Source organism: Oncorhynchus mykiss, chromosome 6 (assembly GCF_057628025.1).
Source record: "Oncorhynchus mykiss isolate SJ-2025 chromosome 6, ASM5762802v1, whole genome shotgun sequence".
Classification (NCBI taxonomy): Eukaryota; Metazoa; Chordata; class Actinopteri; order Salmoniformes; family Salmonidae; genus Oncorhynchus; species Oncorhynchus mykiss.
This window is the reverse complement of record NC_143027.1, coordinates 82,881,714-82,907,409: the sequence shown is the minus strand read 5'-3', so window position 1 is coordinate 82,907,409 and position 25,696 is coordinate 82,881,714. Positions and strand designations below refer to the sequence as shown.

Genomic DNA, 25,696 nt, shown 5'->3' with positions numbered 1-25,696 from the left:
CAACTGTTCTGCCTGCGGCTATGGAACCCTGACCTGTTCACTGGGCGTGCTACCTGTCCCACACCTGCTGTTTTCAACTCTCTAGAGACAGCAGGAGCGGTAGAGATACTCTCAATGATCGGCTATGAAAAGCCAACTGACATTTACTCCTGAGGTGCTGACTTGTTGCACCCTCGACAACTACTGTGATTATTATTTGACCATGCTGGTAATTTAGGAACATTTGAACATCTTGGTCATGTTCTGTTATGATCTCCACCCGGCACAGCCAGAAGAGGACTGGCCACCCCTCATAGCCTGGTTCCTCTCTAGGTTTTGGCCTTTCTAGGGAGTTTTTCCTAGCCACCGTGCTTCTACACCTGCATTGCTTGCTGTTTGGGGTTTTAGGCTGGGTTTCTGTACAGCACTTTGATATATCAACTGATGTAAGAAATACATTTGATTTGATATGACATAGCATAGCATAGGACTAGCTAACACAGAGCTATAACATGTTTGTGACTATTTGTGACACCTAATTCAGTGACATAGCATAGGCATAACTATGCTATGTAGGAAGAATATATATGCTCAGAAGAGCATGTTTGACATGTCCTCTCTGTTACTGACAGTAATAATAATGTCATAGTACTACAGTATTACAGGTTCTGTGATAGACGAGTGTCCTGTCCAGGGGGTGTACTACAGTAGTACAGGCCCTGTGATAGACTACTGTCCTGTCCAGGGTACTACAATAGTACAGGCTCTGTGATAGACTAGTGTCCTGTCCAGGGGGTGTACTACAGTAGTACAGGCTCTGTGATAGACTAGTGTCCTGTCCAGGGGGTGTACTACAATAGTACAGGCTCTGTGATAGACGAGTGTCCTGTCCAGGGGGTGTACTACAGTAGTACAGGCCCTGTGATAGACTAGTGTCCTGTCCAGGGTACTACAGTAGTACAGGCCCTGTGATAGACTAGTGTCCTGTCCAGGGGGTGTACTACAGTAGTACAGGCCCTGTGATAGACTAGTGTCCTGTCCAGGGTACTACAGTAGTACAGGCCCTGTGATAGACTAGTGTCCTGTCCAGGGGGTGTACTACAGTAGTACAGGCCCTGTGATAGACTAGTGTCCTGTCCAGGGTACTACAGTAGTACAGGCCCTGTGACAGACTAGTGTCCTGTCCAGGGGGTGTACTACAGTAGTACAGGCCCTGTGATAGACTAGTGTCCTGTCCAGGGTACTTCAGTAGTACAGGCCCTGTGATAGACTAGTGTCCTGTCCAGGGTACTACAGGGTACAGGCTCTGTGATAGACTAGTGTCCTGTCCAGGGGGTGTACTACAGTAGTACAGGCTCTGTGATAGACTAGTGTCCTGTCCAGGGTACTACAGTAGTACAGGCTCTGTGATAGACTAGTGTCCTGTCCAGGGTACTTCAGTAGTACAGGCCCTGTGATAGACTAGTGTCCTGTCCAGGGTACTACAGGGTACAGGCTCTGTGATAGACTAGTGTCCTGTCCATGGGGTGTACTACAGTAGTACAGGCCCTGTGATAGACTAGTGTCCTGTCCAGGGTACTACAGGGTACAGGCTCTGTGATAGACTATGATGGTCACTCACCGTGGCAGAGGCTGAAAGTGGTCATAAGGCATCACCTCTATGAAGCCATCACTAGAGAATAGAAAGAGGAAGACAACGCCATGTCACCATAACCATTCAGAGGAACCATGTTTCCTATACAGCCTTCACATGCACAACCACGACTGGAAACAGAATAGGGTATGTCCCAAATGGCTCCCAATTTGACATGGTGCACTGCTTTTGACCAGGGCCCATAGGGCAACCATTGTGATTGGTACATGTACATGCCTCTCAGGACAGAGGTCCATGTTGCACTCCTTGAGTTTGGGCGTGGGTTTGGTGTTCTCAGGGTAGCTGTTACAGTGGTGCTCTGGTAACACCTGACTGGACCTGATGTCTGTGCACTCTGCTGAGTTCAGCTGGTAACCTGGCAATAGGCAGAAACAATCAAGGTCAGCAATGAATAGGATCGAAAGCAAACATCGGACTAACATTTGGTGGGCAATGGGTTCATTTTGGGCCATTCAAATGTTTGTCTCAATGTCTGTTTTGGGAAGAAACATGAAACGAAAGCACTAAAACACAGACACGTTGGGTCCTTCATAATCGGATGCATTGCCTCATAATACAGCAACCAAATGTAACCAAAATATAAATTGAATGTATGAAATGGAAAACATTGGATAAACGTTTGGTTAATGCTGGGCTAACGTTTTGCTCAATCATATCTCAAGCCTCATCAATGTCTCTCCAGCTTTGACACCTATAAGAGCTGATATGGGTTCAGGCATAAGGCTTTAACTAATAGTAGGCTTCAACAGTCTCTATAAGAGCTGGTCCGGGTTCAGTCATAAAGCTTGAACTAATAGTAGGCTTCAACAGTCTCTATAAGAGCTGGTCCGGGTTCAGGCAAAGCTGTTGCTGGCAACAAGAACAGTCTCTATAAGAAGGATCTGGGTTCAGTCATAATGCTTCAGCTAATAGCTGGCTTCAACAGTCTCTATAAGAGCTGATCTGGGTTCAGTCATAAATCTTCAGTGCTGGCACAGCCAATAAGCAACATAAGCAGCCGCTTAGGGCCCCACGGCTGCTAGGAACTCAGTTGGATCCCAATTTACTATTGAGAGTTAGAATAGTAGAATACACAAGTTTCCATTTCAAAATGTGGTAGTGCATCAGAAGTTTTCCACTTGTTATGCAAGTCACTCAATTAACCCATGTCAGATCAAATGTTTTACATTGCTTAGTAAATAAGTTGTAGTAATGAGTAGAATTGCATGAAATGTGTTTTAAAACTTCAATAACTACCTGAACGCCATGGCAAAACATTTTACATTTAATTGAAATGATTTGCACATTTTTCTCTCCACCACCAAGACAGCTAAAATGCTAAAATGTTTTCACCACACAGGTTTTTGATCGCTTAGGGTCCCCAAAAGGCTCGGCCTTGTTAGCTAGCAACAACAGTCTCTTTAAGAGCTGATCTGGGGTCAGTCTCACCTCCTCCACAAGTGACAGAGCAGGGGAAGAAGTCAGTCTCTCTCCACTGGTACCTGATTGGTTGATAGAACAGGAACTGGACCATCGTGTCCTTCGGAGCAGCGTATTTCACCTGGAGAGAACACACACTGTTGGACACAGACGCACACTCACACAATCACGTGCACGCACTCACACATCCATATCTAAAGATGTCTAGAGATCTAGACATGTTTAGAAAGATTATTGAGATTTAAGACTCAAACTCAGTCACTGGCCTTAGAACTCAGTGTATAAAGTCGTAAGACTCAATGTCTGAACAGACTCGGGTGCCAACATGAACCAGCCCAATCCTCATTTTCATGCAGAACATTCATCAGAAGAACGTCTCGCAATCAAGCATTTGGACCACATTCCCTTCTAGTATCCCTTTACTTAAATGAATTATTTCAACATTAATAATCACATTGAATAAACAAGGATTTGCTGACATCAGATGAAAGTAGAAGTTATTTTATAAACTAAACATTTGTGATGTGGGTAATGTGTAGGTCATTTATGTCGCTGGCGCTGTAGGCGCCGGTCCAAATCCTATGTTATGTCATTGTGTCATTGGTTCCATGTGAAAGACAGCAGAACCCTTTTACCTTTATAGTGCACTCATTTTAAAAGTTGTGGACTAGAAAGGGATAAGGGCGCCATTTAGCAGGCAGCCTAGGCCTACATACTAGTATCTGCTATGGAATTCACACAGGGCCTGATTTTCAGACTATGATGATCATGATGAAGATAATGCTAACGATGATGATGATGATTAGGAGAGCCATGGCACGCAGTGTTTTATTGCCACAGAAATGGGAGTCGTGTCATGTTTGTGCAATGCTTTGATAACCTCAATGACATGGGAGAGAGCTTAGGTAGTGTCCCAAATGGAACCCAATCCCCTGAAGTACATGACTTAAAAGTGCACTATGTCAAAGGTAGTGCACTACAAAGGGAATATGGTGGGATTTGGGACGCAACCTGACTTGTGGGTGTAATCAGCATACTTCACTAACATGCAATGTGTATGTATTGGCAAGGGCTTTCTCTACAAAATTGTCATCAATCTGTTCAGTATTCTGACGATGTAAAAGAATGGTCATTTACAAAAACAATATTGATATGGTTACTCAGATTACAACATCTAAGAACACAAAAAAGACTTTCAGAATCATAAGAGAAATTGAGAAATGACTCTTGGATGATGTAGGTATGCATTTCCCTCATGAATGATGTAGGTAGACGTTTCCATCAGCTCCTCTTCCTCGTGTCACCTTGATGATGTAATCGGCTCCCAGAGGTCCTTGTGTCCTGAGCGTCTGTCTGTCTGTCCCTTTCTGGTAGTCCACGGTGGTGTTGCCGATGATGTAGGAACCGGGAGAGACCAGACTGTGCTCCTCTCTATGACCCTGCAGAGACTGGGTCTCGATTACTGCAGGGGGGGGGGGGGGGGGGGAAGAGAGAGAGAGAGAGAGAGAGAGAGAGAGAGGGGGGGGGAAGAGAGAATGAGAAAGAGAGAGGTGGAGAGATCGAGGGAGAGAGAGAAAGAGACACACAAACACATAATGAGGTAAATCTGGATGTATAAAGTCCATCAGCAGTACTCCGCACACCAAGAACAGTTGATAACGGTGTTGATGTAGATCACAGAGAGTGGTTTTAACCTTGTCTGAAAGCTGAACACAGCAGACGGTAGTTAAGCTGCTGAAGTAACGTCTAACCTTCAGCTCGGCGAGTTAACACTGTTTGCTGTGTGTGTGTGTGTGTGTGTGTGTGTGTGTGTGTGTGTGTGTGTGTGTATGTGTGTGTGTGTGTGTGTGTGTGTGTGTATGCGCTCACTCTCATGATTCCCACCTATACATGAATGGACCAGTGCCCATATTCATAAAGTGTATCGGAGTAGGAGTGCTGGGATTAGTTTGTCCTTTTAGATCACAATGTATAAGATTTACAGTGGGGCAAAAAAGTATTTAGTCAGCCACCAATTGTGCAAGTTCTCCCACTTAAAAAGATGGGAGAGGCCTGTCAGTTTCATCATAGGTACACTTCAACTATGGCAGACAAAATGATAAAAAGAATTCTGCAGAAAATCACATTGTAGGATTTTTTATGAATGTATTTGCAAATTATGGTGGAAAATAAGTATTTGGTCAATAACAAAAGTTTATCTCAATAGTTTGTTATATTCAATAGTTTGTTATATGATGGTAGGCTTTGTTACTTTGGTCCCAGCTCTCTGCAGGTCATTCACTAGGTCCCCCCGTGTGGTTCTGGGATTTTTGCTCACCGTTCTTGTGATCATTTTGAGCCCACGGGGTGAGATCTTGCGTGGAGCCCCAGATCGAGGGAGATTATCAGTGGTCTTGTATGTCTTCCATTTCCTAATAATTGCTCCCACAGTTGATTTCTTCAAACCAAGCTGCTTACCTATTGCAGATTCAGTCTTCCCAGCCTGGTGCAGGTCTACAATTTTGTTTCTGGTGTCCTTTGACAGCTCTTTGGTCTTGGCCATAGTGGAGTTTGGAGTGTGACTGTTTGAGGTTGTGGACAGGTGTCTTTTATACTGATAAGTTCAAACAGGTGCCATTAATACAGGTAACGAACGAGTGGAGGACAGAGGAGCCTCTTAAAGAAGAAGTTACAGGTCTGTGAGAGCCAGAAATCTTGCTTGTTTGTAGGTGACCAAATACTTATTTTCCACCATAATTTGCAAGTAAATTCATAAAAAATCCTACAATGTGATTTTCAAGATTTTTTTTCTCATTTTGTCTGTCATAGTTGAAGTGTACCTATGATGAAAATTACAGGCCTCTCTCATCTTTTTATGTGGGAGAACTTGCACAATTGGTGGCTGACTAAATACTTTTTTGCCCCACTGTATATGGGCAACGGGGACCTGATCCTAGATCAGCACTCCTACTCTAAGACGCTTTATGAATATGGACCCAATACACGAAGGCTAAGATAAAGGTCACGATGCTAACAGTTTAATAGTAAAAAGATCTAACAATAGAGACATCATCATCTCCAATGACAGTCATAAATGTGTGACTCTTTGAATGTCTATTGGCCAAACGACTGAGTGGGTGTGAGAAAATAAACAGTGAATTTGATAAGAGTAATTTCTCGTAGAGACATAATCATATTCAGCTGTCCCACAGCACAGCATCGGCCGTTCTTCTTGTCATCCCCCTCTCTCTCTCTTTATTTGTCTTTCTCTAACATATGTGTTTCTCACAAAATCTTTTATGAGGGGGAAGATTCAAACGTCTTCCCAAAACAATGTTTTACATTAGAGATGAATGGAATCACTAACATTTCAACAAACTCTCAATTCACGTTCAACAAATGTTTCTGCAAAGGCCCAGGCATGTTTAATGTATTTTCAACATCAATTATACAGTACATCACAAATGAGAATTTAGAATTTCACAACTTGAAATAATTAACCACAACGTAGCCCTTTGCCATATCACAAAAATAAGCCATTTGTAAGCCAAATAGCCTTTTAAGAAAAGCCCCAAGGTGAAAATATGATACCACTTCTCTCAAACCGCTCCTAACAGTATTTAGTTTCAGTGGAGTTTGTGAACTTGAAGCTGGGTTCCAGAGGCTTTACATTTCTCAAATCAGCTTTTATTCTGCTCTCCTTTACTGGGTTTTACTCTGCTCTCCTTTACTGGGTTTTACTCTGCTCTCCTTTACTGGGTTTTATTCTGCTCTCCTTTACTGGGTTTTATTCTGCTCTCCTTTACTGGGTTTTATTCTGCTCTCCTTTACTGGGTTTTACTCTGCTCTCCTTTACTGGGTTTTATTCTGCTCTCCTTTACTGGGTTTTATTCTGCTCTCCTTTACTGGGTTTTATTCTGCTCTCCTTTACGGGGTTTTACTCTGCTCTCCTTTACTGGGGTTTACTCTGCTCTCCTTTACTGGGTTTACTCTGCTCTCCTTTACTGGGATTTACTCTGCTCTCCTTTACTGGGTTTTACTCTGCTCTCCTTTACTGGGTTTTATTCTGCTCTCCTTTACTGGGATTTACTCTGCTCTCCTTTACTGGGTTTTACTCTGCTCTCCTTTACTGGGTTTTACTCTGCTCTCCTTTACTGGGTTTTATTCTGCTCTCCTTTACCGGGTTTTATTCTGCTCTCTTTTACGGGGTTTTACTCTGCTCTCCTTTACTGGGTTTTACTCTGCTCTCCTTTACTGGGTTTTACTCTGCTCTCCTTTACTGGGTTTTACTCTGCTCTCCTTTACTGGGTTTCATTCTGCTCTCCTTTACTGGGTTTTACTCTGCTCTCCTTTACTGGGTTTTATTCCGCTCTCCTTTACCGGGTTTCATTCTGCTCTCCTTTACTGGGTTTTATTCTGCTCTCCTTTACTGGGTTTTACTCTGCTCTCCTTTACTGGGTTTTATTCTGCTCTCCTTTATGGGGTTTTACTCTGCTCTCCTTTACTGGGTTTTATTCTGCTCTCCTTTACTGGGTTTTACTCTGCTCTCCTTTACTGGGTTTTATTCTGCTCTCCTTTACGGGGTTTTATTCTGCTCTCCTTTACTGGGTTTTACTCTGCTCTCCTTTACGGGGTTTTACTCTGCTCTCCTTTACCGGGTTTTACTCTGCTCTCCTTTACTGGGTTTTACTCTGCTCTCCTTTACTGGGTTGTACTCTGCTCTCCTTTCAGGGGTTTTACTCTGCTCTCCTTTACTGGGTTTTACTCTGCTCTCCTTTACTGGGTTTTACTCTGCTCTCCTTTCAGGGGTTTTACTCTGCTCTCCTTTACTGGGTTTTACTCTGCTCTCCTTTACTGGGTTTTATTCTGCTCTCCTTTACTGGGTTTTATTCTGCTCTCCTTTACTGGGTTTTACTCTGCTCTCCTTTACTGGGTTTTACTCTGCTCTCCTTTACTCTCCTTTTTCACGTCACTGTTCTTTTCCTTCTCCATGTCGGCCTCGCTAGTCTCCTGATAGTTGATAAACGATCTGTTAAAGTAATTCGAAGGTTACTCCAAACCCTTGTTTTGTAACATCTGACAAAACACACATCCACTTAAACATGTGGAGTTGTAGGGGTGTATTATGATGTTGGCCACCAACGAGGCAGCTGGAGTTAGTCATGTCTCCTGTGGAATCAGAGACACACGCACACACACACACACACACACACACATACACACATACACACACACAGACACACACACACATACACACACACACACACACACACCACACAGTGCTCAGACATACACTTGAAGCAGTCTCGCACACATGCACGGAGCGCTCTCACATGCACACGCACACACACACTCACACATAGGAAATACATCCCATAAATCTGAAATGCATGAGCTCCCAACACAAGCCAACAGAGAGGAGAGGAGAGAACTCTGTCTCTCTCAGCACTGCTTTTTAGAACCTCATTGGAACACTCTGGAATCTCTGAACATTCTTGAATGGCAAAGCATGACGTGTGTGTGTGTGTGTGTGTGTGTGTGTGTGTGTGTGTGTGTGTGTGTGTGTGTGCGCACATATCAGAGTGGCTCGTTGTCAGTGTGGTATGTGATTCTCACAGTGCTGGGCGGAGTTAGACATAACGTGATGACTTCCTCTATAAATCACTAGCACTGATCAGCTGCCAGTAGAACATTTGTTAGCCCAGATGTTTAGAGAGAAAGCGAGACCAAGAGAAAGTGTGTGTGGTTGTTTGTGTGTGTGTGTGTGCAGGTTGGACAGCCCCTTGAACAGTGAAGTACTCACCTATGACATCAGGTCCCTTGGAGCTGACTCTCAAACTCCTGCTTCCCAAGGGGACTTCCAGCACTGTCTTCACAGCTGTAGGACAAAGTAGATTTTATTTAGACTACTCAACAAATGCCAAAATGTCTCCACAATAACCCAAATCTCAACAAATTCCCGAACACATACAATTGCCACAGTATACTTAAATGTCAGCACAATACACAGAAATGTCTCCACAATACAAAAAATGTCCTCAGATAAAATGTCATCAGATAAAATGTCCTCAGATAAAATGTCCTCAGATAAAATGTCCTCAGATAAAATGTCCTCAGATAAAATGTCCTCAGATAAAATGTCCTCAGATAAAATGTCCTCAGATAAAATGTCCTCAGAATACACAAGACACTCTTAGAATACAATACACCAAATGTCCTAAAGAAATACACGCTTAGTTCATCTGGAAATAGATATGGCAGATACAGACGTAATTAATAGATGGTCTCTCAACACGACACATTTCTGAGTGTAACAATAGTCCACTAAGCTGTTGGGTAGATAGCACTCTCACACCTGAGTTCCTGTTGCAGGTGTGGGAATAATGGGACAACTTTAAAGCAAAGACACTTAGCTCTTCCTCTTATCACTTATTTTATTAAAGCTGACGTGTCTTCCTCTTCGTCAGAGCTTTTGCTGAAAGCCAAGAGGCTGAAACGTCAGTTTTAATAAAGGGAGACAATTAAAAAGCTTGTAAGTGATAGGAGAAAGAGCAGTCTGCAGGTTTCTTTTCCCTTTTAGGGTAAACAAATGAAGCAATCTTTTCCTGTTCTTATTATGGAGCTGGCGTGACTGTTTCCTCCCTGTTTCAGTTGATTTGTACAATGAACTCCTTTTGGCTTCAGATCTCACCATGAACATGAACATCAGTAAATAAAGTTGGGCCGGTCCTAAATGGTACCCTATTCCCTATATAGTGCACTACCTTTGACTGGGACCCCATAGGGCTCTGTCATGTAGGGAATAAGGCGCCCTAATGGGACACAGCCAGTGTGTAGGAGTTCTACTTCAGTTGGCAGATCATACTGACCTTCAGTGTCTTATCAACAACGGGGGTTGGTGAGGTCAAAGGAAAGTGTGTTGAAACACTTCCAGCAACCGATTAAGCATTCAGTCCATGTAAATATATATATATATATATATATATATGACAACACATTTTATGAGGTCAAATAGAACTGTGTCGAAACTATTTTGTTTCAAAGTGGAATGAAATAATGTATCTGTGATGTATCTCGAGAAGTAGCAGTGTTGAAAAACCTGGAGTGACCGTTGGATGGTAAAAGCATGGTCAGAGTCCCAAGTGACAGCCTAGGGGCCCTGGTCAAATGTAGTGTACTATACAGGAATGGGGTGCAATTTGGGACGTAGGCCAAGACTGTGACAAGGAATGTTCTTCCAAGGAGCAACATGGAATTGGAGTTTACTAACCAGAGAGGAAAAATGATAACCCGTATTTCTCCCTCTGCAGTCTGTAATGTGCCAATTCTAAATGTGTTCATGTGAAAACAGAACAACAACAGTGTACAGTAGAATATAGTACAGTAGAATATAGTACAGTAGAAAATGTGTCCAATATAGTATGACCTCCTACAGCAGTCAAATATGAGATTAGGCAAGAAGGGTTTGTGTGTGTATATATGTGTGTATATGTGTATTTGTGTTCCTGTGTGTGTGTGTATTTGTGTTCCCGTGTGTGTGTGTGTGTGTGTGTGTGTGTGTGTGTGTGTGTGTGTGTGTGTGTGTGTGTGTGTGTGTGTGTGTGTGTGTGTGTGTGTGTGTGTGTGTGTGTGTGTGTGCGTGTGTGTGTGTGTGTGTGTGCGTGTGTGTGTGTGTGTATTTGTGTTTACACGTGTTTGTATGTGTGTGTGTCACTGGGGCATATCACTTTCTACTCAGACTCTGAGGTTTAGTTTTCCAGTGGAGAGATAAACCAGGTGATAACATCTGATATCTACTGTAGAAACACCTTGTGACAGTCACGTTAACACCCCCCTCCAACCAGGTGATAACATCTGATATCTACTGTAAAAACACCTTGTAACAGTCACGTTAACACCCCCCCTCCAACCAGGTGATAACATCTGATGTCTACTGTAGAAACACCTTGTAACAGTCACGTTAACAACCCCCCCCCCCCCCCTCCAACCAGGTGATAACATCTGATGTCTACTGTAGAAACACCTTGTAACAGTCACGTTAACACCCCCCTCCAACCAGGTGATAACATCTGATGTCTACTGTAAAAACACCTTGTGACAGTCACGTTAACAACCCCATCCCCCTCCAACCAGGTGATAACATCTGATTTCTACTGTAGAAACACCGTGTGACAGTCACGTTAACACCCCCCCTCCTCCAACCAGGTGGTAACATCTGATATCTACTGTAGAAACACCTTGTGACAGTCACGTTAACACCCCCTCCAACCAGGTGATAACATCTGATATCTACTGTAGAAACACCTTGTGACAGTCACGTTAACACCCCCCTCCCCCTCCAACCAGGTGATAACATCTGATATCTACTGTAGAAACACCTTGTGACAGTCACGTTAACAACCCCCCCTCCAACCAGGTGATAACATCTGATATCTACTGTAGAAACACCTTGTAACAGTCACGTTAACAACACCCCCCTCCAACCAGGTGATAACATCTGATATCTACTGTAGAAACACCGTGTGACAGTCACGTTAACAACCCCCCCTCCAACCAGGTGATAACATCTGATATATACTGTAGAAACACCTTGTGACAGTCACGTTAACACCCCCCTCCAACCAGGGGATAACATCTGATATCTACTGTAGAAACACCTTGTGACAGTCACGTTAACAACCCCCTCCCCCTCCAACCAGGTGATAACATCTGATATCTACTGTAGAAACACCTTGTGACAGTCACGTTAACACCCCCCTCCAACCAGGGGATAACATCTGATATCTACTGTAGAAACACCTTGTAACAGTCACGTTAACACCCTCCTCCAACCAAGTGATAACATCTGATGTCTACTGTAGAAACACCTTGTGACAGTCACGTTAACAACCCCCCCTCCTCCAACCAAGTGATAACATCTGATGTCTACTGTAGAAACACCTTGTGACAGTCACGTTAACACCCTCCTCCAACCAAGTGATAACATCTGATGTCTACTGTAGAAACACCTTGTAACAGTCACGTTAACAACCCCCCCTCCTCCAACCAGGTGATAACATCTGATATCTACTGTAGAAACACCTTGTGACAGTCACGTTAACACCCCCCTCCAACCAGGTGATAACATCTGATATCTACTGTAGAAACACCTTGTGACAGTCACGTTAACAACCCCCCCTCCAACCAGGTGATAACATCTGATATCTACTGTAGAAACACCTTGTAACAGTCACGTTAACAACACCCCCCTCCAACCAGGTGATAACATCTGATATCTACTGTAGAAACACCGTGTGACAGTCACGTTAACAACCCCCCCTCCAACCAGGTGATAACATCTGATATATACTGTAGAAACACCTTGTGACAGTCACGTTAACACCCCCCTCCAACCAGGGGATAACATCTGATATCTACTGTAGAAACACCTTGTGACAGTCACGTTAACAACCCCCTCCCCCTCCAACCAGGTGATAACATCTGATATCTACTGTAGAAACACCTTGTGACAGTCACGTTAACACCCCCCTCCAACCAGGGGATAACATCTGATATCTACTGTAGAAACACCTTGTAACAGTCACGTTAACACCCTCCTCCAACCAAGTGATAACATCTGATGTCTACTGTAGAAACACCTTGTGACAGTCAAGTTAACAACCCCCCCTCCTCCAACCAAGTGATAACATCTGATGTCTACTGTAGAAACACCTTGTGACAGTCACGTTAACACCCTCCTCCAACCAAGTGATAACATCTGATATCTACTGTAGAAACACCTTGTGACAGTCACGTTAACACCCCCTCCAACCAGGTGATAACATCTGATATCTACTGTAGAAACACCTTGTAACAGTCACGTTAACACCCTCCTCCAACCAAGTGATAACATCTGATGTCTACTGTAGAAACACCTTGTGACAGTCACGTTAACAACCCCCCCTCCTCCAACCAGGTGATAACATCTGATATCTACTGTAGAAACACCTTGTGACAGTCACGTTAACACCCCCCTCCAACCAGGTGATAACATCTGATATCTACTGTAGAAACACCTTGTGACAGTCACGTTAACAACCCCCCCTCTTCCAACCAAGTGATAACATCTGATGTCTACTGTAGAAACACCTTGTGACAGTCACGTTAACACCCTCCTCCAACCAAGTGATAACATCTGATATCTACTGTAGAAACACCTTGTGACAGTCACGTTAACACCCTCCTCCAACCAAGTGATAACATCTGATGTCTACTGTAGAAACACCTTGTGACAGTCACGTTAACAACCCCCCCTCCTCCAACCAGGTGATAACATCTGATATCTACTGTAGAAACACCTTGTGACAGTCACGTTAACACCCCCCTCCAACCAGGTGATAACATCTGATGTCTACTGTAGAAACACCTTGTGACAGTCACGTTAACACCCTCCTCCAACCAAGTGATAACATCTGATATCTACTGTAGAAACACCTTGTGACAGTCACGTTAACACCCCCTCCAACCAGGTGATAACATCTGATATCTACTGTAGAAACACCTTGTAACAGTCACGTTAACACCCTCCTCCAACCAAGTGATAACATCTGATGTCTACTGTAGAAACACCTTGTGACAGTCACGTTAACAACCCCCCCTCCTCCAACCAGGTGATAACATCTGATGTCTACTGTAGAAACACCTTGTGACAGTCACGTTAACACCCTCCTCCAACCAGGGGATAACATCTGATATCTACTGTAGAAACACCTTGTGACAGTCACGTTAACACCCCCCTCCAACCAGGGGATAACATCTGATATCTACTGTAGAAACACCTTGTGACAGTCACGTTAACACCCCCTCCAACCAGGTGATAACATCTGATGTCTACTGTAGAAACACCTTGTGACAGTCACGTTAACACCCCCCTCCAACCAGGTGATAACATCTGATATCTACTGTAGAAACACCTTGTGACAGTCACGTTAACACCCCCCCTCCAACCAGGTGATAACATCTGATGTCTACTGTAGAAACACCTTGTGACAGTCACGTTAACACCCCCCTCCCCCTCCAACCAGGTGATAACATCTGATGTCTACTGTAGAAACACCTTGTGACAGTCACGTTAACACCCCCCTCCCCCACCAACCAGGTGATAACATCTGATGTCTACTGTAGAAACACCTTGTAACAGTCACGTTAACACCCTCCTCCAACCAAGTGATAACATCTGATGTCTACTGTAGAAACACCTTGTGACAGTCACGTTAACAACCCCCCCTCCTCCAACCAGGTGATAACATCTGATGTCTACTGTAGAAACACCTTGTGACAGTCACGTTAACAACCCTCCTCCAACCAGGGGATAACATCTGATATCTACTGTAGAAACACCTTGTGACAGTCACGTTAACACCCCCCTCCAACCAGGGGATAACATCTGATATCTACTGTAGAAACACCTTGTGACAGTCACGTTAACACCCCCTCCAACCAGGTGATAACATCTGATGTCTACTGTAGAAACACCTTGTGACAGTCACGTTAACACCCCCCTCCAACCAGGTGATAACATCTGATATCTACTGTAGAAACACCTTGTGACAGTCACGTTAACACCCCCCCTCCAACCAGGTGATAACATCTGATGTCTACTGTAGAAACACCTTGTGACAGTCACGTTAACACCCCCCTCCCCCTCCAACCAGGTGATAACATCTGATGTCTACTGTAGAAACACCTTGTGACAGTCACGTTAACACCCCCCTCCCCCTCCAACCAGGTGATAACATCTGATGTCTACTGTAGAAACACCTTGTGACAGTCACGTTAACACCCCCCTCCCCCTCCAACCAGGTGATAACATCTGATGTCTACTGTAGAAACACCTTGTGACAGTCACGTTAACACCCCCCTCCAACCAGGGGATAACATCTGATGTCTACTGTAGAAACACCTTGTGACAGTCACGTTAACACCCCCCTCCAACCAGGGGATAACATCTGATATCTACTGTAGAAACACCTTCAGACAGTCACGTTAACAACCCCCCCCCCCCCCCTCCAACCAGGTGATAACATCTGATATCTACTGTAGAAACACCTTGTAACAGTCACGTTAACACCCCCCTCCAACCAGGGGATAACATCTGATGTCTACTGTAGAAACACCTTGTGACAGTCACGTTAACACCCCCCCCCCCCCCCCTCCAACCAGGTGATAACATCTGATGTCTACTGTAGAAACACCTTGTGACAGTCACGTTAACACCCCCCTCCAACCAGGTGATAACATCTGATATCTACTGTAGAAACACCTTGTGACAGTCACGTTAACACCCCCCTCCAACCAGGTGATAACATCTGATATCTACTGTAGAAACACCTTGTAACAGTCACGTTAACAACACCCCCCTCCAACCAGGTGATAACATCTGATATCTACTGTAGAAACACCTTGTAACAGTCACGTTAACACCCCCCCTCCAACCAGGGGATAACATCTGATATCTACTGTAGAAACACCGTGTGACAGTCACGTTAACACCCCCCCCCCCCCCCCCTCCAACCAGGTGATAACATCTGATGTCTACTGTAGAAACACCTTGTAACAGTCACGTTAACAACCCCCCCTCCTCCAACCAGGTGATAACATCTGATATCTACTGTAGAAACACCTTGTGACAGTCACGTTAACACCCCCCTCCAACCAGGTGATAACATCTGATATCTACTGTAGAAACACCTTGTGACAGTCACGTTAACACCCAACTCCAACCAGGGGATAACATCTGATATCTACTGTAGAAACACCTTGTAACAGTCACGTTAACAACACCCCCCTCCAACCAGGTGATAACATCTGATATCTACTGTAGAAACACCTTGTAACAGTCACGTTAACACCCCCCTCCAACCAGGTGATAACATCTGATATCTACTGTAGAAACACCTTGTAACAGTCACGTTAACACCCCCCTCCAACCAGGTGATAACATCTGATATCTACTGTAGAAACACCTTGTAACAGTCACGTTAACACCCCCCTCCAACCAGGTGATAACATCTGATATCTACTGTAGAAACACCTTGTAACAGTCACGTTAACACCCCCCCTCCAACCAGGTGATAACATCTGATGTCTACTGTAGAAACACCGTGTGACAGTCACGTTAACACCCCCCTCCCCCTCCAACCAGGTGATAACATCTGATATCTACTGTAGAAACACCTTGTGACAGTCACGTTAACAACACCCCCCTCCAACCAGGTGATAACATCTGATGTCTACTGTAGAAACACCTTGTGACAGTCACGTTAACACCCCCCTCCAACCAGGTGATAACATCTGATGTCTACTGTAGAAACACCTTGTGACAGTCACGTTAACACCCCCCCCCCTCCTCCAACCAGGTGATAACATCTGATGTCTACTGTAGAAACACCTTGTGACAGTCACGTTAACACCCCCCCCCCCCCTCCAACCAGGTGATAACATCTGATGTCTACTGTAGAAACACCTTGTGACAGTCACGTTAACACCCCCCCCCCCCCCCTCCAACCAGGTGATAACATCTGATGTCTACTGTAGAAACACCTTGTGACAGTCACGTTAACACCCCCCTCCAACCAGGTGATAACATCTGATATCTACTGTAGAAACACCTTGTGACAGTCACGTTAACACCCCCCCCCCCTCCAACCAGGGATAACATCTGATGTCTACTGTAGAAACACCTTGTGACAGTCACATTAACAACCCCCCCTCCAAGCCCCATCCAGTGTCTCTATACTGTAAACCTCTCACAGGTAAAGTACAAGTAGCACAGAATGTGTGTGTGAACCTTTTCTCCCCGGTTCTCCCCACTCTTTCTCCCTGTACTCAACCCCCCGTCCTCCCCGGTTCTCCCCACTCTTTCTCCCTGTACTCAACCCCCCTGTCCTCCCCGGGTCTCCCCACTCTTTCTCCCTGTACTCAACCCCCCCGTCCTCCCCGGTTCTCCCCACTCTTTCTCCCTGTACTCAACCCTCCCGTCCTCCCCGGTTCTCCCCACTCTTTCTCCCTGTATTCAACCCCCCCGTCCTCCCCGGGTCTCCCCACTCTTTCTCCCGGTACTCAACCCCCCGTCCTCCCCGGTTCTCCCCACTCTTTCTCCCTGTACTCAACCCCCCCTTCCTCCCCGGTTCTCCCCACTCTTTCTCCCTGTACTCAACCCCCCCACCTCATCAATCTACACACAATACATCATAATGACAAAGCAAAAACAGGTTTTTAGACATTTTTGCTAATTTATAACAAATATATCACAAATATCACATTTACATAATTATTCAGACCCTTTACTCAGTACTTTGTTGAAGCCCCTTTGGTAGCAAATACAACTGCCAGTCTTCTTGCGTATGATGCTACAAGCTTGGCACACCTGTATTTGGGGAGTTTCTCCCATTCTTCTCTGTAGATCCTCTCAAGCTCTGTCAGGTTGGATGTCCCTCCAGAGATTTTTGATTGAGTTCAAGTCCGGGCTCTGGCTGGGCCACTCAAGGACATTCAGAGACTTGTCCCGAAGCCACTCCTGCGTTGTCTTGGTCTTGTTCTTAAGGTCGTTGTCCTGTTGGAAGGTGAACCTTCATCCCAGTCTGAGGTCCTGAGCGTTCTGGAGCAGGTTTGCATCAAGGATCTGTCTGTACTTTGCTCTGTTCATCTTGCCCTCAAGCCTGACTAGTCTCCCAGTTTCTGCTGCTGAAAAACTATGGGGATGGTATCAGGTTTAATCCAGATGTGACACTTGGCATTCAGGCCAAAGAGTTCAATCTTGTTTTTTGCTCTGACATGCACTGTCCACTGTGGGACCTTATATAGACAGGTGTGTGCCTTTCCAAATCATGTCCAATCAATTGAATTGACCACAGGTGGACTCCAATTAAGTTGTAGAAACATTTCAAGGATGATCAATGGAAACAGGATGCACCTGAGCTGATAGCAAAGGGTCTGAAAACGTATGTAAATAAGTGATCTCTGTTTTTTAGGGGGAGGGGGGAGAGGGGAATTGGGTGCAGTGCCTGAGGGTGATGGGGAGGGGGAGGGGGAGGGAGGATGGTGAGGAAGGGGGAGAGGGGAATTGGGTGCAGTGCCTGAGGGTGATGGGGAGGGGGAGGGAGAATGGTGATGGGGAAGAGGGGGAATGGGTGCAGTGCCTGAGGGTGATGAGGAGGGGGAGGGAGGATGGTGATGAAGGGGGAGAGGGGAATTGGGTGCAGTGCCTGAGGGTGATGGGGAGGGGGAGGGAGGATGGTGATGAAGGGGGGAGGGGGGAGGGGGAATGGGTGCAGTGCCTGAGGGTGATGGGGAGGGGGAGGGAGGATGGTGATGAAGGGGGAGAGTTACATCACTCTGGGTCATCTTCACCATCTGGAAGTCACATGACTGGGGCACAGGGCAGAGAGGGAGAAAGAGAGAGAGAGAAAGAGAAAGAGAGAGCGAGAGAGAAAGAGCGAGAGAAAGAGAGAGAGAGAGAGAGAGAGAGAGAGAGAGAGAGAGAAAGAGAGAGAGAGAGAGCAAGAGAAAGAGAGAGAAAGAAGAGAGAGAGTGACAGAGAGAGCGAGAGAAAGAGAGAGAGAGAAAAGGAGAGAGAGAGAGAGAGAGGTAGACTGTCAGACCTCATTGTCAGATTCATCACTGCGCCTCCTCGTCATCCTCTTTTGTCTAAAAGTTGTCTGTTTTCACTTTGTTGTTATGGGGTAATGTGCGTAGATTGATGTGCGTAAATTTTTATTTAATCCATTTTAGGCTGTAACATAACAAAATGTGGAAAACGGAATGGGTCTGAATACTATACGAATGATTTAGTGTGCTGCATTGAAGTAGTAGTGAGCACATCCACATGTCTCCTAAAATGTCACAGCGTTTAATGTCATGTACAGCTAAAAATACACACACACACACACACACACACACACACACACACACACACACACACACACACACACACACACACACACACACACACACACACACACACACACACACCTCAATATCCAGCCTGATAAGCGTACGATAGACCTCTTTCATTTCAGTTGAACTCGTGCCAAATGTGTTCCCCTGCTAAAGTGCTGCCTTTTCAGACACTTGCCTTGTTCATAGTTTTTCTGTGGCTGAGAGGGGCGAGTCTTCTGTTCTAATGAGGCGAGAGGTTTATAGACAAGTGGAGTGCTAATGCTATTTTCCGCTGTTTGAGAAATCTATTTTTCCCTCTGGCAGCACTAGAACTACATCCCAAATGGTACCCTATTCCCTACATAGTGCACTGCTATTTATCAAAGCTCTATGGGCCCTGGTCTAAAGTAGTGCACTACATAGGGAATAGGGTGCCATTTGGGACATAGTACTGGGACACTCCTTTTAACAATTAAGCACCGCTGGACTCTCACCAAAGTAATTATATATGGAAAGAGAATCGGTAAATCTCCGATTTTATTATGGTAATGAAAAGTCCATTCCACTTTTTCTGAGTTTGTACAATTGTCTGAAATGACAAATGAGTGAACAGTGAAACATGGATGTACTCTGTTATGAGCTTGGTTTAGACTGATCTTTCATCGACTCGCCGATACATTGGAGTTCTTCTGACACTGGTGCTTTGGCTTAAAGCATTTTCCAGACACAACGACTGATACACACTATTCACAATCAGAAATGAAGGATCACAATAAACTAACGTGCCATGTCATGTGTGTGTGTGTGTGTGTGTGTGTGTGTGTGTGTGTGTGTGTGTGTGTGTGTCTCACTGGGGAATATTACATTCCACTCAGACTCATAGTGTTGCTCTGAGGTTTAGTTCTCCAGTGCTCAGTAGAGATACACCAAAATCTCAAAGGAAACAAAATCAATGTCCGAATCAGAGTGGAAACGCTCTCTGAATATTTCAACATTTTCCTTTGGTTGGGAATGCTGAAGCAGTGAGTGTGCAGAGTGAGCTGTGAGGAATGAAGCAGCACTGCCAGTTCCTCATTAAGGGCTTTAACAGTAGATTAATAAAGAGGAGAGAGAATGACTCTATCCCGAGTCCAGAGCCCAGACACACACACACACACACACACACTCTTGCAAGCAAGTTCACACGTACATACGCACGCGTTCCCACACACATATACACCTTCACACACACCTACACAAACAGGCCAAGAGTCCTTAGCCCCGGGTGCCATGGATCATCATCCAGCAAAATAAGGGCCTGTAGCGCCCAAACTACTAAAGAGGAAGAGGAAGCTGATGGGGAGAGACATGGAGGGGGTAGAGAGCGAGAGTATAAAGAGAGAGAATATAAAGAGAGAGAGAGTATAAAGAGAGAGAGAGAGTATAAAGAAAGAGAGTATAAAGAGAGAGAGAGACTATAAAGAGAGAGAGTATAAAGAAAGAGAGTATAAAGAGAGAGAGAGTATAAAGAGAGAGAGAGTATAAAGATGGAGGGAGTATAAAGAGAGAGAGAGTATAAAGAGAGAGAGAGTATAAAGAGAGAGAGTATAAAGAGAGAGAGAGAGTATAAAGAGAGAGAGAGAGTATAAAGAAAGAGAGTATAAAGAGAGAGAGAGACTATAAAGAGAGAGAGTATAAAGAAAGAGAGTATAAAGAGAGAGAGAGTATAAAGAGAGAGAGAGTATAAAGATGGAGGGAGTATAAAGAGAGAGAGAGTATAAAGAGAGAGAGAGTATAAAGAGAGAGAGTATAAAGAGAAAGAGAGAGTATAAAGAGAGAGAGAGTATAAAGAGAGAGAGAGTATAAAGAGAGAGAGTATAAAGAGAGAGAGAGAGTATAAAGAGAGAGAGAGAGTATAAAGAAAGAGAGTATAAAGAGAGAGAGAGACTATAAAGAGAGAGAGTATAAAGAAAGAGAGTATAAAGAGAGAGAGAGTATAAAGAGAGAGAGAGTATAAAGATGGAGGGAGTATAAAGAGAGAGAGAGTATAAAGAGAGAGAGAGTATAAAGAGAGAGAGTATAAAGAGAAAGAGAGAGTATAAAGAGAGAGAGAGTATAAAGAGAGAGAGAGTATAAAGAGAGAGAGTATAAAGAGAGAGAGAGAGTATAAAGAGAGAGAGTATAAAGAGAGAGAGAGAGTATAAAGAGAGAGAGAGTATAAAGAGAGAGAGTATAAAGAGAGAGAGTATAAAGAGAGAGAGAGAGTATAAAGAGAGAGAGAGAGTATAAAGAGAGAGAGTATAAAGAGAGAGAGAGTATAAAGAGAGAGAGAGTATAAAGAGAGAGAGTATAAAGAGAAAGAGAGAGTATAAAGAGAGAGAGAGTATAAAGAGAGAGAGAGTATAAAGAGAGAGAGTATAAAGAGAGAGAGAGAGTATAAAGAGAGAGAGAGTATAAAGAGAGAGAGTATAAAGAGAGAGAGAGTATAAAGAGAGAGAGAGTATAAAGAGAGAGAGAGTATAAAGAGAGAGAGAGTATAAAGAGAGAGAGTATAAAGAGAGAGAGAGTATAAAGAGAGAGAGTATAAAGAGAGAGAGAGAGTATAAAGAGAGAGAGAGTATAAAGAGAGAGAGTATAAAGATGGAGGGAGTATAAAGAGAGAGAGAGTATAAAGAGAGAGAGAGTATAAAGAGAGAGAGTATAAAGAGAGAGAGAGAGTATAAAGAGAGAGAGAGTATAAAGACGGAGGGAGTATAAGGAGTAGAGTATAAAGAAAGAGAGAGTATAAAGAGAGAGAGAGTATAAAGAAAGAGAGAATATAAAGAGAGAGATAGTATAAAGAAAGAGAGTATAAAGAGAGAGAGAGTATAAAGAGAGAGAGAGTATAAAGAGTAGAGTATAAAGAAAGAGAGTATAAAGAGAGAGAGAGTATAAAGATGGAGAGAGTATAAAGAGAGAGAGAGTATAAAGAGTAGAGTATAAAGAGAGAGAGTATAAAGAGAGAGAGAGTATAAAGAGTAGAGAGTATAAAGAGAGAGAGAGTATAAAGAGAGAGAGAGAATAAAGAGTAGAGTATAAAGAGAGAGAGAGAGTATAAAGAGAGAGAGAGAGTATAAAGAGAGAGAGAGAGTATAAAGAGAGAGAGAGAGTATAAAGAGAGAGAGAGTATAAAGAGTAGAGTATAAAGAAAGAGAGTATAAAGAGAGAGAGAGTATAAAGAGTAGAGTATAAAGAAAGAGAGTATAAAGAGAGAGAGAGTATAAAGAGTAGAGTATAAAGAGAGAGAGAGTATAAAGATGGAGAGAGTATAAAGAGAGAGAGAGTATAAAGATGGAGAGAGTATAAAGAGAGAGAGAGTATAAAGAGTAGAGTATAAAGAGAGAGAGTATAAAGAGAGAGAGAGTATAAAGAGTAGAGAGTATAAAGAGAGAGAGAGTATAAAGAGAGAGAGTATAAAGAGAGAGAGAGTATAAAGATGGAGAGAGTATAAAGAGAGAGAGAGTATAAAGAGTAGAGTATAAAGAGAGAGAGTATAAAGAGAGAGAGAGTATAAAGAGTAGAGAGTATAAAGAGAGAGAGAGTATAAAGAGAGAGAGTATAAAGAGAGAGAGAGTATAAAGAGAGAGAGAGTATAAAGAGTAGAGTATAAAGAGAGAGAGTATAAAGAGAGAGAGAGTATAAAGAGTAGAGTATAAAGAGAGAGAGAGTATAAAGAGTAGAGTATAAAGAGAGAGAGTATAAAGAGAGAGAGAGTATAAAGAGTAGAGAGTATAAAGAGAGAGAGAGTATAAAGAGAGAGAGTATAAAGAGAGAGAGAGTATAAAGAGAGAGAGAGAATAAAGAGTAGAGTATAAAGAGAGAGAGAGAGTATAAAGAGTAGAGAGTATAAAGAGAGAGAGAGTATAAAGAGAGAGAGTATAAAGAGAGAGAGAGTATAAAGAGAGAGAGAGTATAAAGAGTAGAGTGTAAAGAGAGAGAGAGTATAAAGAGAGAGAGAGTATAAAGAGTAGAGTATAAAGAGAGAGAGAGAGTATAAAGAGAGAGAGAGAGTATAAAGAGAGAGAGAGAGTATAAAGAGAGAGAGAGTATAAAGAGTAGAGTATAAAGAAAGAGAGTATAAAGAGAGAGAGTATAAAGATGGAGAGAGTATAAAGAGAGAGAGAGTATAAAGATGGAGAGAGTATAAAGAGAGAGAGAGTATAAAGAGTAGAGTATAAAAAGAGAGAGTATAAAGAGAGAGAGAGTATAAAGAGTAGAGAGTATAAAGAGAGAGAGTGTATAAAGAGAGAGAGTATAAAGAGAGAGAGAGTATAAAGAGAGAGAGAGAATAAAGAGTAGAGTATAAAGAGAGAGAGAGAGTATAAAGAGTAGAGAGTATAAAGAGAGAGCGAGTATAAAGAGTAGAGTATAAAGAGAGAGAGTATAAAGAGAGAGAGAGTATAAAGAGTAGAGTATAAAGAGAGAGAGAGTATAAAGATGGAGAGAGTATAAAGAGAGAGAGAGTATAAAGAGTAGAGTATAAAGAGAGAGAGTATAAAGAGAGAGAGAGTATAAAGAGTAGAGAGTATAAAGAGAGAGAGAGTATAAAGAGAGAGAGTATAAAGAGAGAGAGAGTATAAAGAGAGAGAGAGAATAAAGAGTAGAGTATAAAGAGAGAGAGAGAGTATAAAGAGTAGAGAGTATAAAGAGAGAGAGAGTATAAAGAGAGAGAGTATAAAGAGAGAGAGAGTATAAAGAGAGAGAGTATAAAGAGAGAGAGAGTATAAAGAGTAGAGTATAAAGAGAGTATAAAGAGAGAGAGAGTATAAAGAGAGAGAGAGTATAAAGAGTAGAGTATAAAGAGAGAGAGAGTATAAAGAGAGAGAGTATAAAGAAAGAGAGTATAAAGAGAGAGAGGGAGTATAAAGAGAGAGAGAGAGTATAAAGAGAGAGAGTATAAAGAGAGAGAGTATAAAGAGAGAGAGTATAAAGAGAGAAAGGATTAAGAGAGAGAGAGTATAAAGAGAGAGAGAGTATAAAGAGAGAAATGATTAAGAGAGAGAGAGTATAAAGAGAGAGAGAGAGTATAAAGAGAGAAAGGATTAAGAGAGAGTATAAAGAGAGAAAGGATTAAGAGAGAGAGAGTATAAAGAGAGAGAGAGTATAAAGAGAGAAAGGATTAAGAGAGAGAGAGTATAAAGAGAAAGAGAGTATAAAGAGAGAAAGGATTAAGAGAGAGAGTATAAAGAGAGAGAGAGTATAAAGGGAGAGAGAGTATAAAGAGAGAAAGGATTAAGAGAGAGAAAGGATTAAGAGAGAGAGTATAATGAGAGAAATTATTAAGAGAGAGAGAGTATAAAGAGAGAGAGAGTATAAAGAGAGAAAGGATTAAGAGAGAGAGTATAAAGAGAGAGAGAGTATAAAGAGAGAAATGATTAAGAGAGAGAGAGTATAAAGAGAGAGAGAGAGTATAAAGAGAGATAGTATAAAGAGAGAAAGGATTAAGAGAGAGAGAGTATAAAGAGAGAAAGGATTAAGAGAGAGAGAGTATAAAGAGAAAGAGAGTATAAAGAGAGAAATGATTAAGAGAGAGAGAGTATAAAGAGAGAAATGATTAAGAGAGAGAGTATAAAGAGAGAGAGAGTATAAAGAGAGAAAGGATTAAGAGAGAGAGAGTATAAAGAGAGAAATGATTAAGAGAGAGAGTATAAAGAGAGAGAGAGTATAAAGAGAGAAAGGATTAAGAGAGAGAGAGTATAAAGAGAGAGAGTAAAGAGAGAGAGAGTATAAAGAGTAGAGTGTAGAGAGAGAGAATATAAAGAGAGAGAGAGTATAAAGAGAGAGAGAGTATAAAGAGAGAGAGTATAAAGAGAGAAAGGATTAAGAGAGAGTATAAAGAGAGAGAGAGTATAAAGAGTAGAGTGTAGAGAGAGAGAATATAAAGAGAGAGAGAGTATAAAGAGAGAGAGTATAAAGAGAGAGAGAGTATAAAGAGAGAAAGGATTAAGAGAGAGTATAAAGAGAGAGAGAGTATAAAGATGGAGGGAGTATAAAGAGAGAGAGAGTATAAAGAGTAGTGTAAAGAGAGAGAGAATATAAAGAGAGAGAGAGTATAAAGAGAGAGAGTATAAAGAGAGAGAGAGTATAAAGAGTAGAGTGTAAAGAGAGAGAGAATATAAAGAGAGAGAGAGTATAAAGAGAGAGAGAATATAAAGAGAGAGAGAATATAAAGATAGAGAGTATAAAGAGAGAGAAAGAAAGGGAGAGAGAAAGAAAGGGAGAGAGTATAAAGAGAGAGAGTATAAAGAGAGAGAGAGTATAAAGAGTAGAGAGTATAAAGAGAGGAAGAGAGAGAGAGTATAAAAAGAGCGTATAAAGAGAGAGAGAGAGAGTATAAAAAGAGAGAGTATAAAGAGAGAGAGAGTATAAAGAGTAGAGTAGAGTATAAAGAGAGAGAGAATAAAGAGAGAGAGAGTATAAAAAGAGAGAGTATAAAGAGAGAGAGTATAAAGAGTAGAGAGTATAAAGAGAGAGAGAGTATAAAGAGAGAGAGAGAGTATAAAGAGAGAGAGAGTATAAAGAGAGAGAGAGAGTATAAAGAGAGAGAGTATAAAGAGAGAGAGAGAGTATAAAGAGAGAGAGAGTATAAAGAGAGAGAGAGTATAAAGAGAGTATAAAGAGAGAGAGAGTATAAAGAGAGAGAGAGTATAAAGAGAGAGTATAACGAGAGAGAGAGAGTATAAAGGGGAAGAAAGGGAGAAACAGTAGAGCCTCCCCAACAATCTGATG

At 42.7% G+C, this 25,696-nt stretch overlaps 1 protein-coding gene across 1 annotated transcript in view; it reads right to left on the bottom strand.

The window, feature by feature from the left end:
• LOC110506865 (ADAMTS-like protein 3) overlaps positions 1-25,696 on the bottom strand; it is a 224,875-nt gene that overhangs the window by 75,345 nt on the left and 123,834 nt on the right. The window contains exons 8-12 of the mRNA XM_090239130.1: positions 8,835-8,909; positions 4,357-4,514; positions 3,062-3,173; positions 1,850-1,988; positions 1,601-1,651 (exon numbers count right to left, since the gene is read on the bottom strand). Coding sequence (XP_090095256.1) covers positions 1,601-1,651; positions 1,850-1,988; positions 3,062-3,173; positions 4,357-4,514; positions 8,835-8,909 — 535 coding nt within the window. The remainder of the gene's footprint in view (positions 1-1,600; positions 1,652-1,849; positions 1,989-3,061; positions 3,174-4,356; positions 4,515-8,834; positions 8,910-25,696) is intronic.